This window comes from Parasteatoda tepidariorum, chromosome 2 (genome assembly GCF_982258835.1).
Source record: "Parasteatoda tepidariorum strain Cologne lab strain chromosome 2, Ptep-v5.0, whole genome shotgun sequence".
NCBI classification, from domain to species: Eukaryota; Metazoa; Arthropoda; class Arachnida; order Araneae; family Theridiidae; genus Parasteatoda; species Parasteatoda tepidariorum.
In genome coordinates this window covers 112,531,945-112,550,326 of record NC_141756.1, presented here as the reverse complement: position 1 = coordinate 112,550,326, position 18,382 = coordinate 112,531,945, and the positions used below count along the sequence as shown (strand labels likewise).

Here is an 18,382-nt window from a genome sequence, read left to right as displayed (position 1 = left end):
TAAAATGAATAGAAACAATGAGTCGATTTGGCACCCTTTTTCGAATAATGATGGCAAAATGCCCCACTTGCCATACGCCACTGAGAATGAGTGAAAAATTGTATTAAACGATAACGATTTTTTTCCCAGAAAAATAAACACTTAATTGGGTATAATATGAAAAAAACACAACTACTTCCACTTCGAAAATTTTACTAGGAATAACATTTACTTTTTAGTTTAATTAATAAGCTGAGTTATAATATGTTTACTAAATTTATAAACTTAGATAAAACAACAAAATAAATTATTTCAAAAGGAACTAGATAAATACAATTCCAACCTGACGAGTAACGACTTATAACAACACACTTCCTTTAATGTTTACTTGCTGCTAGAAATCAGGTTCGCAGAAAGTGCTGTTTACTAGTTAAATTTAGTAGGAATAACACGACCTGTGACGTAGGCTATAGTATACCCAATTAAAATGATCGCTAATTAATATGATATTTAAATTTGATCTAATATGATTTTAAAAATTTGTTAAAATAATTACTGAGCGCATGTTTTGGATTTTTTGATACAGAAAGTTTGATGTTTCATTAAAACACTTTTAGTTAAGAGATGAAGTATTGATAGTTATTGCTCCATTGTAGAAAAGATTTTTTTTCCAGAAAGTCTTTTAAACTTTGAAAACAAAGATGTAACCAAGTTCTTTCTATTTCAACTATTACTTATATGCCAAAATTTGGTAATTCTCAAAAGACCTTTCTCTGACCAAATTGCAAAAATTTACAAATATGAATTTTTGATGCATTACATATTTCTCAAATTCGTAACTCAAATTCTTTATCGCCTGATCAGAGAACAAATCTGTTTTAGTGAGTGGTGAGAAATATAGTAACTATCAAATCAATATAAACTTATAACTATTTGATGTACTGTAAGGACTTCCCTAAACATGCATATTTAGAATTTAACAAAAATGAAAACAAAAAAGTAAACACATTGCGTGGTAAATTCAACATTTTAGAGAAGAAAAATGAAGGGATATCAATTTGACAAACAACAGTTTAGGAAGATAGATGTAATAAACAAAACATGCTTAATTGTAGGTTGAAAGTATTTCTAATAATCATCTTTCAACTTCTCTCAGAATCAAACCTCTCTTGTTTATTATATCTGGCTTAATGTACTGTGCTTTGCCAGTTTTGCTTAAATGTCAATATAATTATCTACCACCAAAGTGTAAATTTATATTAATTTTTGATAATTATTTTAAAAATGCATATTGAGGGCGTTCTTAACGGAACACTCTGTATACCAGCCTGCAGGTGAAGTAATATAAGCTAGCATAACATAATATTTGTTACGGGTCTGTATCAGTAACACTAATGGCTTATTGGTCAATAATTGTCCAAATATAAACTCCCATCACTTTTGTAATGGGTGGCTATGAGAAAAATTTGAGTGTGTTGGTAGAGCTGAAAGGGGCAGATATAATTGCGGCTCACATACAATAAATAGCATTGACATCAAAGAAATGTGTTCGATAACGACCCAATATCATCGGCTGTTTCTAGACGGACACTTTTTTGCCGCAGCAAGATTTGGCAAACACTATCAGACCGATAAGGAGTACTATCAGCAATTTGATATGGGCCCGCTATCAACCCTTAAATGTGTGTTTGTTGGGACTCTCTCATTATTCAGGGTGCATAGCCAGATTTTCAAACAAAAAATAAGCACCTTTTAGGTATTTTTTGAGCACTTAAAAAATATTTTCAATCACTTTCCAAAAAAAAAAAAAAAAATCATAATTACAATCTGAGCAGCAATAAGAATTATTTTTTTCTATTGTTTAAAGTTCTTAATTTATAATTATAAAATCATTAAAATTCAAAAACTTTACATAATAATGATAAAATAACTAGTTTCTGATAAGTATTGCAGAGAAAATTGCGAAAATCTAGATTTTTTTTTTTTTGCTATTTAGAACGACAAGAAGAGGCAAAGAAAAAATCTCTTTTTAAAAGATAGAAAATTAAGCACTTTTTTCAAACCCTTATTAAAGTAAGCACTTTTAAAAGCTTTTAAAAACGTAAATAAAAAATAAGCACATCTTTAAGCACTTTTTAAAAAAGCTACGCTTATAATTATTTACACCAACACAACTAAGACTATGACAGTAAACACACTAAACACATATAAAAATATAATGCCACAGACATAACAGAATTGTTTTTTTCTCAAGCAAAAGCTGTAGACCCTGTTGCAATTGATGCAGATTGTTTTCATTGTTTTGTTACTTTCTTGTCAGTTTTAAATTGTTTAAATAAACTAAAATAGGGAATACATACATTGGCTTCCACTTCTGGTGATGCTTGTACCAGTTCATGGGCCTCTTTTAAGACACATTCGGGCAATCCAGACAGTTCTGCTAATTTAATTCCTACGAATAAACTTATGTATTAAATCCCAACATATATTCATGTTTGCTCAGGTACAAAAGATAAACAGAAGTCTAATATACCGTAATATTTTTCCTTACAAGAACCAGCGATCAACTTGTAAGTAAAGTTGCAGACACACCCCTCTTCTTCATTTACTACTAAATCAACATTAAAATGGTAGCTAGGAAAAAACAAAAAGTACACAGAATTAAATAATTAAGAACAAAAACTGTTGATTGAAAATTATTTTTATAACAAAAAGGATTATTAGAAGTTTTGTTGGTAAGATTTATGTAAGAAATAAAAATGCCTATTTCTGTTAGTAGGGCAGGAAGTCCAAAATATAAAAACTAAGAACAATTTAAGTATGCTGATTCTCTAATGGGAGCAATTTGTAATATCAACGTGGATTTACAGATACACAATTAGTTATAATTTTAATAGCCACGAAGGCGATAATAATTTTAGTAGCTTGCCACTAAGGGGCAAAAAAACATTTTTTTAAAAAAAAAAAGAACTCAGATCTTTTATTAAATACAAAAAAAGGAGACAAAATAGTCTAAATATGGAAAATTGTTGAGTAGTAGCAAAATAGGGGGATTTTTTTTTTGTGAAAAACAATAGAGTATGATATAGTGATGAGGAGGGAGTAGAGAGAAAAAAACTTTTTATGCATTTCTCTCCCATCGAATGTTTTTATGACATCAAATTAAGGGTAATTGTCTCTATTGGAAGTTTCATTTTGTTACTTTGTTTCATGGTACATAAAATTTCTTCAATTCTTTTTTTTTTTTTTTTTAGATAAATAGTATTTTTTTCATTCTGTTAACTTCAACAAAAATTTGGAAAAATCAAAAACATTTCAGGACATTTATTGAAATGTTTCATATTTAAGGACATTTAAGCCTTTTTTTAAGGAATTTAAGGACAACTTTGATCCCTTGAGTTAGACACAAAAATAAATATTTCCCAAATTAATATCCACCTGTAGAAATGATAAACATATAATTTTACACTTGTAATATAATATATGTGTAATGTATTTTTAAAGACATGTGTATTTAATTAAAGTATATTTGACAGAATATGTTGGTAATTTCTATTGTACTGGGACCCACATGAATGCTTCTGTAACATATTTTGCAAACCTTGGTTTTTTCAAAGGTCCATTGGGTTCCTTCTGTAAGTATCATGCAGTTTAATATTACAAAATAAAATAATTTAACTTTTATAGCATTTAAAGATATAATTTGCTCGATACATCATTTTTTATACACTAATCTGACATTTGTTATATCATATTTTTTTATATATTTGGCAAAATAAAGAGAATTATAATCAATGAAAGAAAGCAAATATAGCCAATTTAATATTTTTTAAAAATAATGTTTTTTTAAAAAAATCTAATTCTATAATTCAAATTTGTTTTGATGTGAATGTAAGCGAAAATTAGTTTCCAGTAAAAAAAATAATTATTTTCAACAAATTATTCATACATGTTACGAGAACTTAAATTTTAATGACTTATAAGTTCATAATAAAATTTAGTTGAAAAATCATATTTTATTCTTCATAAAACATTTTGTTTGTGGCAAATATTTAATAGTTAAAACAGGGTTGTCCAACTGGCGGCCTGCCAACACATATTGTGCGGCCCGCCAACTTCTTATTCCGGCTGATCGGCCTCAATTTTCTCATTAAAATGTAAGTAAATTATTTTATAATCCTTCTGTTCGATTGTTTTATAATTAATAATTCAACTATTAATTGTTATTGTATACGAGGTAAGAGGGTATTGCTCAACTTTTTCAAACTGCGGCTCACCAGGTGATCAGTGACCGGAATTCTGGCACATGGGCTCTTTGCAGTTGGACAACCTTGAGTTAAAACATTTTTTTAACTTGATAATAAAAAAAAAATTGTTTCAGATTAAAAATTTTAGTGTCCCCCTTTATGCACATCATTTTCATGAAGTATTAACAGGAAGATAATTTAAATAAACAGGATTGCTTTAAGTTTTGAACTGCAAGAAGCTACATAAATATCAATGATAGAACTTAGATGGCTGTGGTGTTGTCATAGATGGTATTTTTAGTAGCTGGTCACAGAGAATCATTTACCCCCTTCGAAGCAACATAAATTAATATATTGGTTTGGAATGATAACTAGGGTTTTAGTTTCAAACTAATCATTCATTTATAACTGTCTAGACATTCAAGCATAAAGAATTACAGAAATAGAACCAATGATTATCTGATGAGGTCGATAGTTTTATCTCTCTTTTTTAGTGAAATTAACAGCCTACACATGTTACAAGCACCGAAAATCAGTTAAGGATGTCCCAGAATAAGTTTTTACGACCCTATATGCTCTAAGAATCTGAGGCGTAACTACCACTACAATTACTAAACATCAATTCACTAGTATATGAGGCACGCTAACTCGATTCAATCTTGGGGATACTTTTCAATAGGTGAAGGTTATCATTGTTGACAACACTATCCCCACATTGGTGATCTGGACATGATATGATGAATCTACTATGACGTCTACTTTGAATGGTACAAATTGAAAAGTTGACTCGCAATTTGTGACTGAATCTTCCTCCCACTGTTGCTTCCCAGTCTCATTTGCACAAAATAAGTTCCTGCACACGCTCGACTGCTAATAGCAACACAGGAGAGAGTCTCCACACACATCCGTGAACTTAATACAGCTGTCACCACAAGTACTCAAAACCCAGTCAACTTAACACAGCTCTCCCAGTTTTTTGCAAATGCGGCAACTATCTCCTTTCATCGAATTCCATCCCTGACAAAATTCTGGAGGGGAGTATTGTGGCGTAACTACCGCTACAATTATTAAACACCGATTCATTAGTATATAAAACAAGGTAACTTTATTCTATCTTGCGTTACCTTTTGACAGATGAAGGAGATTATACTATTCCCACAAATGTATAAAAACCGATCACAATTTAAAATTAAAAGAAGTTCATGCTTCCTGTAAAAACTATTTGTGAATTTTAGAGAACCATGTAGTATTAAACTCAACATGATGTTTCATAAAAATTAAACCTTTTGCATTAATATCAAACATCAATAGTTTTTTGTTATAATAACCAAAATATTAGTAATAAAGCACTTCAACAATAATTATGATTACTTATCTAGAAAGATATTGCAAATTAGTTTCAATTATTTTAAAATATAATTATGATATTGTTTTTACTTTTCAATGTTAGGGTACATGTCGGAAAGTTGAGTCAGCTGAGAGAAATGTGTAGAGCAGAACACAAATGCCTAAAATAAAAACTTAAATGAATTTAAATAAGATTAAAAAAAAAAAAAAACATTTGGATGAGGATTAATGAAAATTGCTGATTAAGAATAGAAGACAAGGATGTCATTTTGTACAATAGAAACCTTAATCTTCTAGAAAATAGCGAAAAACTGAAGAAAAAAACACAGAAGGGACTGGAGAAAATAAAAGTAAAAATATTTCCATTTTAATTTAGTTGTACATAGAATTTTTAAATCAATTTATAATTTTTTATTTAAGATTGCACTTAATCTTCCAGAAAACAGCAAAACACTGAAGAGAAAAACACAGAAGGAACTGGAGAAAATAAAAGTAAAAATATTTCGATTTTAATTTACTTGTACATAGAATTTTTAAATCAATATGTATATCATTTTTTATTTAAGATTTGTTTTGTACATTCATAATAAATATTATTTAATTATAAAAATTTGTTATTGTGAACTAAATATGGCTTTTTTAAAGTACATATGTAAAGCATGCAGGGGTGATTGTGAGCCCAAGTCAAAATTCCGGAAAAATTTCAAAAAAAAAAAAAAAAAAAAAACGTTTCAATTGAAAAATTAAAAAATAATTTAAACAAGTTTTTTTTCTTCCCTTTTCTCAGTATTTCTTAGTTTGATTAAAATATATTTAAAATTTTACGCATACCTATACTATTTACACATACCTATGATGACCTGGAGAAGTAATTTTTACAAATATGTCTTTCTTTCTTGAGTTTATGATTATAACAACTATTTACTGATAAAAAATTAATATTAATCATGAATATAAGCTTATTAAGTATCTCTCTGGCTCTCCCTTACAAACAAATAAAATAAACTGTGTTTTTAAGTTCTACCTTTGAAAATTTGATTTCCGGAAACTTCTGTGATCAAGGATTTTTTGAAACGTCTGAACCTTCGATCTCCGGAAACTTCCGGATCATTGTTAGCAAAAATTCCGGAAATCCGGACTTTTTCCGGAGCACAATCAGCCCTGAGCATGAGATTTTTCAATTTAATGTATAAATAAAATTTATTAATGTTATTTTAACAGTTATTTATACAATTATAAAATTAGGTTTCACAATACTAGTTTATACAAAATATTGACAAACTTCAATTATTTGAATGTTTTAAGAAATTCATTAAAAATTTTTTTTGTTGCAATTGTTGCTTTTTAGTTTTGAACTGTTTATAAATGATGAATTAAATAGCTTTGTATAAAAACTACATAAAATTACTTAAAACTAGTTTCAAAAAATCCTCTGAAAGTTCTTTCCGAAAAAGAGTTTCCTTCATATTTCCTACATGATGGGAGAAACCTATTTTTTTTTGGGGGGGGGAGGGGGATGGACTATGGAAGAAACTTGCCATCCCTGATTAGAGAGAATATGATCCAGCAACTGTGATTAATATTTTCAAGATGTTTTAATATATATATATATATAAAAGATTTTACATTTTTAAACATATTCCATGGGCAGATTTAATTTTAGTTAGACTACAAAAAGGAAAAAAAAAATAAATAAAAACAAAAAAAAATCATACATTATATATATTTCTTTACTGCCACATGTATCCTTCTTTAAAACCTTACTTATTCAATTCCTACTAATAGTTCACACCCCCCCTATATCTAGTAGTTATCACCCTCCCTATAATTTTCGATCATGAATAAAATACTTTTTATTCACCCACTCAAGTTCAAATACATTTCTTTTAAACTTGTAGAGGATGACACTTGATCTTAATACAGTTTTTTAATTCATTCATTAAATAGGGATGAGCAAAAAACGAAATGGAATTTTCCGATGGGTAAAGCGTTTTGCTTTAAATTTTACAACAAACAATTCAGTTTTTCACATATTTTAAAGATAACATCAGTGATCATTTCTAACTTATAGATCTATTTGAACAGAAAAATAGTTTACTGTGCACACATAAATATTTAATTATTTTATATTTGCTGTGTCTGATAAATTCTATAACGAACAATACGTGGTGGCATGTGTGGTCCACGTCACCAAATTAATAATTATCTGATACAACACATCTTTTTTTTTCCAATTACTACTATTAGTTCACCCTCTCCCAATATCTTGTTCAAATTTTCAATCGTTCATAAAATGCTTTTTATTCATAAGTTCAAATACATTCATAAGTTCAAATTCATAAGTTCAAATACAAATTTTTGAAACTTGTAGTGGATGATACTTGACGTTAATAAAGCTTTTCTCAAATATGAATTCATTCATTAAATTTAATTAATTAATTTTAGTTTCATGTGGTAGAAACTTTTTTAATTATTTAATAAAAAGTAACTAAAATAAAATTTTAATTTGTTGACTCAAGTAAATATTGACTAATGTATATATATTTTATATTACTTGTAATATTATATAAATACCTTTGTCTTCAGCAGTTCTTCACAAATAGCAAACGCTATAGCATAACCTTCCTCACGCTTAGTACCTAAAATTAATACATGAATTGAAATGATTCTTCACTTTAATGCAAACAAAATCTAGAAGTTTGAGTAACTTACCTTTCCCAGGTTCATCCAAAAGAACTAAGGATTTTTCAGTGGCATTCTTTAAAATGTGACTGGTCTCCTTCATCTTTAGAGAAAGAGACAAGATTAGAGGTTCATATTATTTAATTTTTTGTTATTTTATAACTGTAGTTGAATAGCAAACCCGATTTTTGGGTTTACGTCTACTAATGTTGTATTCCGTAGCCTTGTAATTCGGAGAACCCAATCCAGAAGACAAGGGAACTCCTGGATTGAATATTGAGAGAAATTTGCCCACGGGGAGGAATTTTTTATGGAACTAAATCGCATTTGTGTTACATGGAGAGGAAGCCCACAAAAACCTCCCATGGTTAGCCTGACAGACACAGGACTCTCACCCATGATCCGTTTATCACTGAGGATATTTCAAGCCAGCACCGTGGTCGGAGTGAGCCGGATGCGGAATTCGTATAAACCACCCGTGTCTGGGATTGGAACACGGTTCACCTCATTGGAGGGCAAGGCTCTATCCCCTGAGCCATCGGGACACAAATTAGAGGTTTATGAAGAAATAAAAAAGTGAATCCTAATCAAAAGCAAAACAATTGTGTGCAGTTTAAATTAACAGATTTTATAAATTAATTTTTAAACTGAGCATAATTCTCGAATTTCGAAAATGTTGCTTGTCACGTTAGTTATCGATTAAAAATATTAATATTTCAAAAATGTTAAAATTACTGAAAAAAAGATAACTGCCGAAAAAAGCAATTGAAAATTAACAAAAAGCAAATGTGTGCAGTTTAAATTAACAGATTTTATAAATTAATTTTTAAACTGAGTATAATTCTCGAATTTTGAAAATGTTGCTTGTCACGTTAGTAATCGATTAAAAATATTAATATTTCAAAAATGTTAAAATTACTGAAAAAAAGATAACTGCCGAAAAAAGCAATTGAAAATTAACGTGGATTTACTAGGGAATCACAGTGAATCGAGTGTGAAAAAAACAACATGGAATTAATTATATCAAAATTAGAAAAATTCTCATGGAAACATTCAGGAAAGGACAAGGCTGTCAAAAAAAAAAAAAAAAAAAAAATTATCCATAATCGATATGGATTTGGTACAAATTGAGCATATGAACAAGTACATCAAAAATTGAGTAATAGTATGTTTGTTACCTGGAGCATAAATGTAGAATAATTCTTCTCTATGTCACTGCCTTCACCAAATAGAGTCAAGATTTGATCGGCTATTCGAAAGTTGGCAAATTCAGCAGGAACATAAGAGCCCATTTGAGCCATTATTTGAAGAAGGCACACTTGCTTCAGAAAGGTACTTTTTCCGCTCTGTGCAAGAAAATAAAAATTTATTTAAAACTACTGCTGAAACAATAGATAAAAGGGTATCCTATAATTTTGAAATGAAATTCAAAGATTTTTTACAAAATTTTTGAAAAACTTGGCAAATTTAAGGAGTTTTGAAACAAAAAATGAAAAGAATCATTTAATTGAAGATGAAATAATTAGGTGTGAATTTAACCGACATAATGAATACAGCTTATACTTTCCTTTTTATTCCTTTTTTAAACAATTTTCTCACTAAATATCAAATAGCTTTAAAGTAACGGGAATAAATATAAGCTAAGTTCTCTAAAAATGTTCAAAAAATTTAAGAAACAAACATACTTAGACTTAATTAATTTTTATTAAAGAAAAACCTATTTAATTTGAATCCTATGATTTTTAATTATTTTATTGTCATACTTTATACAATCACTCATCCTAAATTTCAATTGTTAGCTATTTTAAGAAGTGCAACCCGTACATGACAATACATTTACTTTCGTTACTAGTAAAGTAAAAGTACATATTTTTATACTTTATAAAAGTACGTAGTTTTATAGTTTAAAATGTAGTTTGTTACATTTTAAATTAGTACTTTTATTTGCTTTTTCGTTGTTTTATTTTTGAAAAAAAGTAAAAGTACTTGTAACAAGAAAGTTGTAAGCAATCATTACTCTTTTCTGAAATATTTAATGTATTTATATGTTCTTTAGCAACTAACTTCTTTTTCCAAACACAGGGCTGCATAGCCAGATTTTTCAACAAAAAATCAGAACCTTTTAAGTGCTCAAAAATTTTTTCAATCACTTCCCGAAAAAAAAAATCATAATCAGGGTTATTGCAGAAGAAAAAATTATGTTTTTCCATCGCTTAGAGTTCTTAATTTATGATCATAAAATCAATAAACTTCACATAATGATGATAAAATAACTAGTTTCGAATAAACATTGCAGAGAAAATTGTGAAAATCATGAAATTTTTGTAATTTAGAGTGACAATCGGCACGGCAAAGAAAAAATATGTTTTTAAAAGATAGAAAATTAAGCACTTTTTACAAACCCCAAATAAAAAGAGCACCTTTAAAGGCTTTCAAAAAACGCAAATCAAAATGAGCACCTTTAAGCACTTTTTAAAATTGCTATGCACACTGCAACAACTTTTAGAATTGTAATTTCCTAGAAAGTAGAGGGTGGCTGGGGGGAGGGAATGTGAAACAGCTTCACTGACTGAAAAGGGTAGCAATTTCGATAAGGAACCCGGAATTGAAGGGGTTTGGGGTGCATTTCAGTCCAGTGTCCAACTGCCTGAAGACTAATCTTTAGATATGCTTGTTTAATTTCAATTTAATCACTTGTGAAAATCTCTTTGAAAAAATGAATTAGTATTCAGAATAGATTTGATCCCGATCTTAAATTGGCGAGAAAGAGGGCGAAAAACACACACAGGGTTTCAGATCAAATCCGTAAAAAAAATTCCCAGTGTTTTCCCTGTACATATTATACACAATATATTAAGAAGAAACACAAAAAATACTGTGATGATGAATGACCTATATTAGTCTAGCTATACTAGTTTTAATTGCTGGAAAAACAAAGAAATAAGAAACAGCTTAATATACTTAAAACAAATAATACTATAGTAAATGAAATAGTACTGTATACTATAGTAAATATATATAGTAAAATGAAATAAATAGCTGAAACATCATCGTTAAATATTCCACAAATTGCGCTTCGAGTAGTCACCACTCTTAAAAGAATTTTCCCAGTTTGCAAGGAAAACCTCAAAATTTGTTATTTTAGGTGATTTTTATATTCCCTGTATTTTCCAGGTTTTCTCTGTGGAATGGCAACTCTGACACATCCTCCCACAAAAAATGCCGACAACGGTGAGGATACCCAAGAACTGTAATAAATACATAAAAAAAAGAGACTCCTCTGCCTTGCTAGACAACTAATTTAAACCAATCAAACAATTTAAGATAGAAAACACTTCCTCTGTTCTGAAATATAAAAACAATTGCACATTTAAAGAGATGTATGTAGTTTTTGCATTTTAGAAATAAAACAAAAATTGGATTCATTATAAGCAACAAAGACTGTAAGTAATTGTTATCTAAATATTTAAATAAATGCATTGAGTCACACCCAATTTGTTTAAATCTGTAAGATTTGTTACTACCAATGGTATGGCAATCACTCGCTTTTCCTCCTAAACCTAATAAATAAAAAATTGTATTTTGTAATTTTAAAATGTTACTTTTTTAAAATTTTAATGGGTAAAATTATTTTTTAGCGAGAATTGTTTTTACTATTTATTTTGTGCCGAATTTTTATTTATTTATTTTCTTCTTAATTTAATGGCATAAACATCTTATAGATTTGTGTTTCGCAAAATATTAATACAACAGTTAAAATTTTTTTTTTCAATTGCTTATATTATATGCAGTTTAAAGTATTGTAATTTTTTAATTTTTACCAATAAGTTGAAATAATATAAAAAAAACTGAACATCATACTAAAGGCCTTTGCTCTAGTAGAATTGAACAAATTATTGAAATTGTATTTGAAAGTTTTTGATAACAAACATGAAAGTATTTTTTAAAAAGAAAATTACATGACTTTTCAAATATTTTTTTTCTATTTGCAATCTTCCCATAAAAAAAATTCTGAGATTATCCTTGGTTACTAGTACATCATTAGTGTTGCGATTTTAATCATTAAGTTAGCTTAAAAATTCTATCCCATCAAGCAATTATCTTTCTGACAAATCATTTTTAAATATTAGCATTGATAAATATTACAATTGTCGTTGTTCATTGTATTGCTATTGAAATCAAATGCGTAGCTTTGAAAACGACTAATGTTACAATTTCAGATGTTTCAATTTGATATTTCTTGAAAAAATATTTTAATGACATAATAGAAATAAAGTAATGAAGTTTCGTCCCTTAGTGTATAATACATAGCAGTTGTCCTGATAACAGTGCTAAAAAGAAGTTATTTTTGTTCTATTCATAAAAATTAACACAATCATAAACACTGTCACCCTTTTGGCTAAAAATAGACTATTGAGGGAGTGTTTTACTTTATATTTTAAATTTGGGTTTATGAGCTATCACTGATATAAGAATAATGGAAAAATTTATATTTGCTTAATTATCCTATTTCTTTTATAACACGTAATATCATCGATAATTAATCATAAACTTCGATTAAGATTAATGTTTCTACAATATTTTTAACTCAAAGCTTTAAATATAGTGGAGAAATTAATAACAGTAAGATATTAGCAATATTTTCCCAACAGAATACTGAATTTTTTTTTTAACTGAGTAATTACATTTTAACATATGTAGTAAAAAAAAGAGAAAAATACCATATTAGCTCCTGTAAGAATAATGAAGTTCATTTCTTCACACAAGAACTGAAATGAAAGTAAAAGAAATTATCTTATCATCATAATATAATGGGGTATAAAATGATAAGCTCAACTTATTCCAAAGAACTACTATAAACCATTGACTGTGAAAGCATATATATATATATATATACACTACCGGTAAAAAGTTTGCGAAAATTTTGAAATCTACAAAGAAAAGGTCTAAATTTAAATGTTCATTGAACTGCGAAAAATCATTCAAATTGCATGAAAATTTGATATGTTCTAAAGTGAACTCTCTACAGTTAGTTACTTATGATCAAATTGCAATACTTCGTTTTTTGCGAACTGAATCCAGCTTTTCATCATGGGTAGTTTTCATGGTGAAAAAATTTGTTAAGTTTGAACACTTGCCAAACTTGCAAAAAATTTTTTATTGTACTTTCTGTTAATGGAAAATAGTTATTTGAACCGTTCTATGAAAGCCCTCAAAATTTCAGATTGATTTGATTCGTTTTGACGAAGTTATAGAATTTTGAAAAAACATGTATACTTTTCTCGATTTTTGAGCATTCCACATATGCAGTCTTTTGGTCTATACATCTTCTAAAAAAGGACTTTTTAATTTTAATGTTTTCTATATTTTCAAATAATTAATATTTATTATAAAACAAATATTCTTATTCATTATTGTAATTATTAGTGTTTATACTTATTGTTTATATTTATTGCTTATATGTATTAGTTTTGTTGTGATATTTTCACTTTGCATTAAATTAAAATAAAAAGTTATAACAATAATTACATAAATAATTCTAAAAAAATAATAGCAATAGTATAAAAAATTTGCATTTTTACTAAATTATTTTATTTACAACAGGTCAAATATTTAACATATTCTTATTCGTATTTTGTAATTAAATAAATTAACATTTATATCTTTGATTCCTCGAACCATCCCCCTTTTGCTATTATTATAGCCTTACATATGCATGGCATTCGTTCTAACAGACCATTAATCGCTACAAGTGATGTAGAGTTCCATTCCTGTTGTAAAATGTCCCATAACTGCAAGTTATAACTAATCGTTGAAAGAATAAACAAATTTTAGATGAAATGTGACATCTATGAGTTATTGTTTTAATTACAATCATAATAAATTCTTTGTAATAACAATAATTACAATAATGAATAAGAATATTTGTTTTATAATAAATATTAATTACTTGAAAATATAGAAAACATTACATTTAGAAAGTTCTTTGGTAGAAGATGTATAGACCAAAAGACTGCATATGTGGAATGCTCGAAAATCGTGAAAAGTACACATGTTTTTCAAAATTTTATAACTTCGTCAAAACGAATAAAATCAATCTGAAATTTTGAGGACTTACATAGAACGGTTCAAATAACTATTTTCCATTAACAGAAAGTACAAAAATTTTTTTTTGCAAGTTTGGCAAGTGTTCAAACTTAACAAATTTTTTCACCATAAAAACAACCCATGATGAAAAGCTGGATTCAGTTCGCAAAAAACAAAATATTGCAATTGGATCATATGTAACTAGATGTAGAGGGTTCACTTTTGAGCATACCAAATTTTCATGCAATTTGAATGATTTTTCGCAGTTCCATGAACATTTGAATTAAGACCTTTTCTTTGTAGATTTCAAAATTTTCGCAAACTTTTGACCGGTAGTGTGTGTATATATATATATATATATATATATGGATGGATGGATGGTTTGCTGAATGTAAACAATAACAAGATTCCTCAATCTGCAAGAAATTTAGAAAACTTCTGGTGAATACTTTACGAGGTAAAGTGTGTGCAGGTTTGATATTAAAGGAAATTTTATAATTGTGATTTAAGTTTAAATTAACGCATAATTTTACCATTCAGAAGAATTTTTTGTAATTCATAAATTCTAACTGATCGTGAACCTAAAACAAATTTAATAAAATTAATATCACATAGTAAATAAAATGCAAGGTTGTGAGTGCTATCACTTATTTGGCTGCATTTGCGCCATTATTGTATATATTTACGACGTTATTGCTGCATATATATTTATAAAATAGTGCCGTTTGATATTATTTGGGTTGCATTATACCAAGCTTGTGAAATCTTATGAGTTCATTAACTGTCTGTTTTGTTGTAAGTTAAATTAAAAGAGAACATTAGATTGAAAGCACTAAAAGTATAATAATATTGGATGGTGTGATTTTTTAAGTTTAGGCGTAAAAACTAGTAGGAATCCGGAAGTTTTACAACGAATTTTTAACCCTAGCATCATCTGTGATTAGCTTTACACGGTCAACCATCCTTATATGTACATATATATAAATGTACACAATATATATATATATATATATATATATAAATATATAAATAAAACAAAAAATATCGTTTATTAGTATTCACCGGGTTCAAATTATCTGAGTTTCACAAAATGGAAATCAACAAATCGAACTTGCAATTTTAACTTCATGCCTGGAATAGTTTCTGTTATTGAATTTATGACTTTAAAAATAAAATAAATGTGAAGATAATGACTGACAGACACATTCTCATTGAACAGATACACTACGTGGTTATACAGATACAACATGCTAATACAGTATTAAGTAAGAAGTCTAATTTACTCTGCGCTTCATCAAAAGGAATAGATGAGTCAAGTGTTTGTGACAGCAGAGAATTAGATCTTCGTGCATATATTTATTTTTTGAATGGCAATTTTCTGTATCTGTACATTTTGTAGTTTAAAAAATCAAGACTTCTACAACATGCTTTGAAATTTCAATGATTCTATTTTTTAGTTATAAGTGTTCAATAAATAGCCTCCTTGAAAACAAGCACGTGATAAAATCTTGGAAAACGATGAAATGGAGTAGCATTTGCAAGATTTTAAAATTTATCACAAACAACAAAATAAGTTATTACTTTTGCAACCACTTCCAATTGAAATGCTTTATTTTTTACTTTACAAAGATTAATATATTTAAGTTAAAAATCCGCGGTCCCTGCTATAAACGGTTCCTTAGTACTGTTTGCAGATCGTTCTGAGCCTCCGAAATATCTACAACATGCTATAGCCCAGATGGAAACCAAAGACCCTCTCCTAAGCAATTTAAAAATGCGGTTTACTATTCTGTTGCCCCCTCAAATAATTAGTAATTAAATACAGAAAGAGTACTTACTACATCATTTGGAACAAAAGTGGTCCCTATTACTTTTTCAACTACAGGATGTCTTCCATTCTTGATTGCTAAGGTATTGGAGAAGTTAGGGCGAACTGCAAAAGAACATTTAAAAGTTTTTATTTAAACTTAGAATAGGTAATTGATTGGAACATATAAAACTCTTGGCCATTAAAACCTGCACCATAGAATAAAAATCATAGAACTACCATAGAATAAAAACAGCTACTTGTTATGGAAAGGACATGCATCCTTCATCAGGTAAAAAAAAAGTATGAAAACATTTGAAAGTTTTTATTCAAACTAACAATAGGTAATTGATTAGAACATATAAAAGTCTTAATAATTCAAACCAACTCTTCTATCATATTACAAAATGAAAACAGCTAACTGTTATGGAAAGGACATTCTTTATCATCCTTTGCGTCCTTGCAAAGGATGATAAAGAATGAGCAAGAAGAAATTTTAACCAATAAAAGGTAGGAGAAAGGGTAAAAACAAAGACAAAATAGGCAAAGGAAGAAATAGGGGAAAAGGAAATAATTTTATTGAGTCTTCATTTTTATAATTGAGGGAGAACTATTCCCCCCCCTTATTTCAGGCATGATTTTCTCCTTAATTTTTTTATCCTACTTTCTTCTTCTTTTTTGCATTGGTTGAAATTTTTCTTTGCACTTCCCTTATCATCCCCTTTTTTTTTTCTCATTTTAACTACCTAATTAGAGTAGGTCTTTCCAAAATATGCATTTGTCTTAGAACTAAAATGCAGTGCCTTAAAAGGAGGTATAAAATGTTTTAAGCAGGGTTTGTTGACTTAAATCAACTGATTTTTTTTAAATATATATATTAGTTTACACAGTTAAAAAACAGTGTTTTAAATTATTGATACTTTTATTATTTTCTTTTCTTAGTTTTAAAATTTATTTTAAATAATTGCTGTGTTAATTAATTTTAGTTAGCAGAAGTACTTTTTTTTTGGTGTGTGTTAAATTCCAATACATTTGAAATTACATTTTTAAAAATCTTTTGATTCTTGAGATTGAAAGTACAGATTAAAGTACACATTTAAGGCTGTCCTCATGTAGACTTGCATAGCTGTAGAAAGTAATGAATAAACATGAATTTTTTTCCAAAAAAAAAAAAATTCAAATAATGTTAATTAAAAATCTACCTTTTGATTGAAAAAGCATGGAATTAAAATCTACGTCATATTTCATTGGTGGAAAATGTATATTTCCAAAGTTTGAGGTTATATTAAAAAGAAATTACCCTTATAAGCCAAAAATAGGAAGAAAAAAAAAGGCTAATGAATTCAGATATTTTTTTCCTGATATAGTGTCATTCTTCCCTTTCAAACTCTATTTAAAGCAGTAGAGTTATTAATTGGTATTTTTTCTCATAATATGTTTACAGTATCTTTGACATTATCAGATTTTCTATAAAGAAATTTTGAGAAGAAAAAGAAATTCCAATGAGTACATAGATTTTTAAAAGTTTTTTTAAAGTTTACATATCTTATCTATTTTTATATAGGATTAAAAATGAATATTTTAATATAAAAATATATAGATTAAATATTTTTTTCTTTTTTTTTTTTGATGAATGACTACATTTATAAACACAATTTGTTACATTTATTTCGTCATATTAAAAATCAGGAGGAAAAAAAATCACAATTTTAAATTAAAACTATGGTTTGCTAATTGAAACTTTGTTTTAATATTTAAAGAGTCTGCCCAAGGCAAATTTGCTACCGCTTAGTAGCTAGCTTCACAAATTCAATTTCAGTGAAAACGGTAGTTTCACAAAATACTTTTTCTTAAAATTCTATTTTTGTGTCTCATAAGAAACTATAAATCCATATTTTTGTGTTGATTTTTTAGTATTATTTTTAATTTTCACAAATTGTGTCTAAATTTTCACAAAATAAACACCTCTCAGAAAACCTAGGCAGATCCCTGAAGTATTCATTAAATTCTCTATTTCATCTAGTTTTCAAATTTTAATTAGGCATTTGTTTCAAAATGGTTTCTATGCATTCAAAGCTATGTATTATAATGAAAAATTATTTTAGTAAGTTAGAGCTTCTAACATAATGTTTTAATATTAATTAAATTTTAATTAAACACTTATAAAGTTTTTTTAATTATAAATTAAAGTTCTTACAATGTATTTGAATAAAAAACAAAAAAAATCTGATTT

At 27.8% G+C, this 18,382-nt stretch overlaps 1 protein-coding gene across 1 annotated transcript in view; it reads right to left on the bottom strand.

Annotated features, from left to right (window-relative positions):
* LOC107449754 (mutS protein homolog 4) overlaps positions 1–18,382 on the bottom strand; it is a 51,652-nt gene that overhangs the window by 1,961 nt on the left and 31,309 nt on the right. Inside the window, exons 12-18 of the mRNA XM_071178069.2 lie at positions 12,977–13,024; positions 9,434–9,601; positions 8,286–8,358; positions 8,148–8,212; positions 5,664–5,734; positions 2,513–2,613; positions 2,340–2,431 (exon numbers count right to left, since the gene is read on the bottom strand). Of these exons, the coding sequence (XP_071034170.2) occupies positions 2,340–2,431; positions 2,513–2,613; positions 5,664–5,734; positions 8,148–8,212; positions 8,286–8,358; positions 9,434–9,601; positions 12,977–13,024 (618 nt within the window). The remainder of the gene's footprint in view (positions 1–2,339; positions 2,432–2,512; positions 2,614–5,663; positions 5,735–8,147; positions 8,213–8,285; positions 8,359–9,433; positions 9,602–12,976; positions 13,025–18,382) is intronic.